Source organism: Anticarsia gemmatalis, chromosome 15, assembly GCF_050436995.1.
Source record: "Anticarsia gemmatalis isolate Benzon Research Colony breed Stoneville strain chromosome 15, ilAntGemm2 primary, whole genome shotgun sequence".
Classification (NCBI taxonomy): Eukaryota; Metazoa; Arthropoda; class Insecta; order Lepidoptera; family Erebidae; genus Anticarsia; species Anticarsia gemmatalis.
The window spans coordinates 5,579,914-5,586,017 of record NC_134759.1 but is presented as its reverse complement, the minus strand read 5'-3'; the positions used below and the strand labels follow the sequence as shown (position 1 = coordinate 5,586,017).

Genomic DNA, 6,104 nt, shown 5'->3' with positions numbered 1-6,104 from the left:
CCAGGCACATAACAAAACGTAACTAATATAGAGAAAAAATCTAATAAAAAATGAGAATAGATCAAATACGCCCGACCCCGGAATCAAACCCGATATCTCATGATCAGCACTTGAACACTCGTACAAACGCACCACAGATGCGATAAATCCCATTGAATAACAATATTGCAATTGAAATACACAAGTTAGTCAGTTTTCAATCGTGCACTAAATGGCTACTGTTGAGAAACATTCTATGAATAGTATAAATTATAAAAGACCGCCGAAGATTGCCCGACTCAGAAATCAAACCAACCGCACCACGAAGACGATCAGACCTATTGAATAACAAAATTGCAATTGAACTATACAAGTTAGTCAGTGTTCAATCTTGCACTAAATACATAAAGTATTACACTTTAAGTATATTTTAAATAGCTGTTAATTTTCCGGAAAATAATGGTTTTATAACGAGTTAATTTGCTCGCGTATTATGGGCTTACGTGGAAATCCGAAAACTTAACTGCCCTGTGCACGACATTGCCGACATATATTTTAAAATTATTTAATTAAAATGCAATTGTGAAAAAACATACATGTATGAATTATTACCTACTTAAACTTCTACGCAAAAAGAAAAGCCAGGTAAATTATTACATACTTATGTAGTAACAAAAATAGTCGCACTAATAACATGCGAGTATTATGAAACAAATATCTACAAATGGATTACTGAAGTAACTAAGTCCTAAACAATATACCATTCATAATAATATAATGCCACGTCACACATAAGTTTTATAAATCCTTAGTTCTAAGTAAATGCAAGTGATTACTAAAGTGAAAAGTTTTTCTAACAGTTCCTAATAACAAGTTTCGAACTAAAGAGGTTATAATAAATGTTTCATCGCATTCTACGGAACGCACTACCATAGTTCATTTAGAAAATAATTCATCTTCTCGCTTTAATTACTTTTACCTGCACACAGAGAGAACATTTTTATATGACTAATATTATTCTTGATGAAATAGAAGGATTTTAGCACATGAATACAGTTGGAGTAAAAATGAAGCTTATGAAAATTATTTCAAAGGATAGCAACTGTTTACAAACTTACAATGCATATTATTTTTTTATTCGGACATTCAGATTTACTGCGAATTGGTTAATAATTTTAGAAAATTAAAGGGAATAGACAGTAAATCAGGAGATAATAAGGACTGAATGCTGTACTAATCATTCAGTGCTGTCCTATGACAGCTATATCTTAGATCACAAATGACCCAATGTCTCAGTTTGACTTACGACCTTTGTCTCCATTCAATCACACACAGAGTTGAATGGACACACATTACCCAAGTCTTGAGACACACTTGACATGACACATTCAAAGCGCTGACCAAGAATTCAAGATTAGCAAATCTAGCCGGTACCTATACGGAATAACGTTCACCAGATTATTAAGAATTCTGTCAAGCAAATGTATCTTGATTATTAAACCTCTCTTCATACGTACCACGGCTCGTTCCTCAGGGGTGTTTGTGAACATTTGATTCAATATTTAATAACCTTTTCATACCTCGCCTTACACTCCACGGAGCTACTTGTTCAAAACTCAATTGTAACATCAAAGTATTCTTAAACGTAGCTCGCTTAATGACGGGTAACATTCAAACAATACAACAAAAAAATGTTTAATATAAATCATTAGCGTAGCTTCCACTCGATTCAACAGACATCAAACGAGGAATAACTCATAAAAACTCAATTGGAATACTTCCTCGTGCAATTTCCTTGACCTCTAACGATCAATACGAAGATTGAGCTCCAAAAATAAATATTCTAAATACGCACGATTAAAGCTTGGCTTAGTATGAGTCGACGTTGTATCGTCGGGTCTTTCCATGCATTTTCTTATATTTCCTTTGCGGAAAATTTATTTGGCCTTAGAAAGTAAGAGTAATAGTGAACCGGACCCCGAATGGCGAATATGCGACACGCGGCACGTAATATATCACAGAGGCAAAACTTTAATCTAACCCCTTCCAAGTTTCCGCATAGAACGTAAACGAAACGTACCTATGTTTGGTCTCGTATATCATTATGTGAACCGCGAAATATTAACGGCGGTACACACAAGTTATCTACCCAATATTATTAACTGATAAGTTTCGCTCGTGTGTTTAGGGCTAAAGTATATACATTAACTATGAATATATGAGGGACGTAACTATGAATAATAAAACACAAATGTATAATTTTAAGTTTTATTGTGCGCATTTCTACAGAATATCCATATTGTTTGCATATGATCTGAGTCGTTACGTAAGAGCGATGAATATTGCCCGTGCGTCTAAGCATAGGTAAGTCTTTCAGCATTTTATTTATTCATGAACTTATTCCTAACACGCAATGCGATGTTCCGGATTTGCATATGTATGTGATACAGAAATCTTAACGATAACAGATTTATCGCGATTTGCCATCTTGTTTTTATAGGTGCGTGACTGCGTAAGTCGAGCACGTAACGACCAAACATGGGTATACATCAACCGACAAGCTCGGTGAATTTATACGATTCACTATATTTATTACAGCCATGAAATGCTTAGTATTTGTGACCAAGATACTAGTACCGTCGACTATTTTTACCAATCATGTATTTTGGGATGTGTTAAACATTGAATATGTCCTCCAAGTTTAATATTCGTTATAGAAAAATAGTATGCACCTTGAATGAATTGCACCTGTTCTACTTCTTAATACTATCTTTCATAAACATTATGTACGTACTTCCATTATACGTTTGTTTGATAGGAGCAGAAGATTTAATTAATTTATTTAAAATAAACATAATAATATTAATGAACATCGTGTGTACATGCTTCGTAGACATTGTTGTGAGACATTAATTATTTATTTTGTGCATAAAACAGTGCAAATACAGAATACGTCGAGCGCAGCACCTGAAACGGTTAACGATTAATTAAAATAAAGTGATTAACCAATGACCAGAATTAAATAAATTAAATTATTATACGTTTTGCGCATTTCACCCACTGCCTTCGTACTTTCGGAATTTAAAGGCTTAATGCGAATTATTAATTCATTGAATTTTATTTGCGCAATTAAAATACCATGCCGATTTCATGTACACATAAACCTGACTATAATAAGCAGTTCGTATTTATTGTCGGGGTCTATTCAATTCTTTTTTAAAGCATATTAAGTAAGGTATTCGTGGAACAAATAATAATTTTAAAGCCAGGTTAATATTTCAGTTGGAGTATAATGTAGTGAACAAGGTACGGGCGTTGTGTTGCACATCAAAAGGGGCCTTTGTCCAGCTCCGTGCCGTTAATGGCTGACTGATCGATGGTCATTAATCCTCTAGTAGCCGATCCTTTAATATGTTTGAATGATCTTGTTTTAATAAGAGAACGAAACGGTACGAAAACCTTTCAAAGCTATAATATAATCCTCACGACGGAATATTAATTTCTGTAATAACAGGTAAAACGCGCAAATCTTGCTCTTTTTTTTAGTCAATATTAGACAATTTTTTGTTTAAACTTGATCTCTGATGCTAAGATAATATGAGACATTAGATTCTAATATCTATTGTTAGTAAAATTATTTAAACCTTAACTCAAAAAAGAGCAAAATTGCAAGTTTTTAATTTTATTACAGAGGTTGAAATATGAAAGGTGAGATTTTGATGGCAATACGTGTTCTTTTCAATCAATCAATCCATAAGATTGTAGACTTAAGACGTACCAGTAAAAATGTTCCATAAGACAGCTCTAGCATCTTGAAGGCTTTCATGACGAGAGGTCTTTGGGCCTGCATCATCGCTAGAAGTACCAACTGTCTGATATTTCGTCGAGACGTGGTGTTCAACCGGGGAGGGACCAATTGCCAGCCGCAGTAGAATATTGCATCTGATACCAAGGAAGCCTAAAAAGTAAGTTAAACATTTGTGATGGAATTTTGAAAAATGATTAATATTTCGAATTAATGAAGGTCGTTCAACAGACAGTAAAGGAAGTCTTGTTATTGAGTAGAGTAATCTTAAATGATAGAAGTGAGATGGTGGTTATTTCAATACCTGATGAGTAATTTCTCCAGCATTGCATAAGAACAGGCCCAGTAAGAAGAACAGTGCAACCACAAAGAATATAAGCTTCCCTGCTGCAGCAAATTTCAAGTCATCGGCTAACTAAAAAACAAAAACTTATGAGTAAAGGAAGGACGAAAGATACGAATTCATATAAAACATATTTGTTTAACCCAAACCAAATCACATCATTTTGTAACTAGTAGTAACTAGTATATTAGGTCGGGGAAAAAGTCTTTTCCCATTATAATATGTATGAACTTATAATATAATGAATAATAGTTTAACTAATATGATAATAATACGTTAATATTCCTCTCAATAAAATCCCGGCTATTTTTCATCAACGCCAATCTTATCCAGCCAGAGATTCGGTAGGTGTAATACGATGAATACGTAATCAAGACAAATAATACGCACTTTTATAACATTTGGGAGCACACGATGAAGATATGACGTAACAATTCGATTACTTACGGCAATTTGCAGCAGGATTGAGACGGCAGAGCCTGAGCTTTGACACAGTTGTAGCGCCATCACAGTCCCGAACGCTGTGTCGATGTCTTTAGATAACCTTCGTAATAGAGACCAATTACATTAGGTACTTTATAAGACTTAAAACAAACGCTTTGAGATAGGTAGGTTACGCGATTCCCATACTTAGAAATAGGGTAATAATGAGTGGCCACGAGTGCTTAGACGTATTGCTAAATAAAATTAATAAAGACATGACTGTTATAGTTGCTTCTTGCCCTATTACTATTTACATAACAATATTCACCCAAAATATAATTGGTTTAATAGGAAAAATACTTTATATTCCTATAAAAAAATAAAAAAAATACGTACTTAATAATAGTACTGTGCATCTCAATTCCTTCTACCAATCCGCTTGCTAGTTTTTCAGCAGCCAGATCGTTATCTCCGGCGTGATGCAATCTTTCAACTTCCTCTCGCATTTTTTCGAAGTAATGTCTCAGAGTGATAAACTTGTATTTGTACATGATTATGTAAACCATTGTGAATGAGTCTACGGATACTATCATAGTCACCATCATTACGAACAAAACTAGTGTATTGAACACACGGATAAACATCGCTAAAGCTGAGTCGTCTTCAAACGACGGGTAGTACGTCACCACAGTCACGAAATGAGAACCTAAAAAAGATAAAATTCAAATAACCAAACGGTATGTTACGCATATATCACATACAGCGTTTTTATTAACTCGTAACCCACTATTTTTGTGTGACCCCTTGCGTCATACATCATCGCACCCATTACATATTTTATGCAGAAAAGATTAGAAAAAGCACGTTACTCACCGGCGAACACTTTCCTCAGACCTTCAAAAACGAAACACGCGCAAGAGCCGTAAACGATCACAAAGTAAGCGACGACATTTATTTTCATGATCTTATATTTCTCCGCCATCAACGGTTGTTCTTCGTAACTCTGACAAACTGTTACCATTTTATGATTCAGGGTTTTTATTAACGATTTGTTGGCAATAACCGAGAATATTTTGATCATAACTATGGTATGACTGACGGCGAAGCTCGTGGAGTCACGTTTCTCGTCCTCGGGAAAATCGCCCATGAGGGCCGCCATTATTTCCAATACTGTCATGAAAGCATACACGAAAAATAACAGCGCGCCGCACGCTCTATAAAATAACCCTCGATCGTCACCTATCGTATTTTCTTCGTACCAAAAATTCCCGTTGCCGATTAGGAATATCTTCTTGCAATATGTTTTTAGAATATCGTAGTTCCTCATTTTGAGTTTGCCTTTTGATACTCAGATTAGAATAAGGAATGAACAATCTGGAATTAAATATAGTAACTTGTAGTTACTATTTAAAAATCTTCTTAAATTAAATTAGAAACGTGAATATAGCTTGTCTCCAACAAAACGTAACATTACATGCGACTGAGCAAGAATATAACTATAGGTACAGATTCAATAAAATAAACCCATATTTATTAACAAAATAGTTAAGCATT

At 34.4% G+C, this 6,104-nt stretch overlaps 1 protein-coding gene across 1 annotated transcript; it reads right to left on the bottom strand.

Annotated features, from left to right (window-relative positions):
• Nucleotides 1-2,892: 2,892 nt before the first annotated feature.
• Nucleotides 2,893-5,877, bottom strand: LOC142978825 (uncharacterized). Its single transcript, XM_076123411.1, has 6 exons — nucleotides 5,424-5,877; nucleotides 4,947-5,256; nucleotides 4,575-4,671; nucleotides 4,089-4,199; nucleotides 3,758-3,937; nucleotides 2,893-2,946 (listed from the first exon to the last, which is right to left on the bottom strand). Exons 1-6 carry the CDS (start codon nucleotides 5,875-5,877, stop codon nucleotides 2,893-2,895), a joined length of 1,206 nt encoding a protein of 401 aa, XP_075979526.1.
• Between the last annotated feature and the right edge of the window lie 227 nt (nucleotides 5,878-6,104).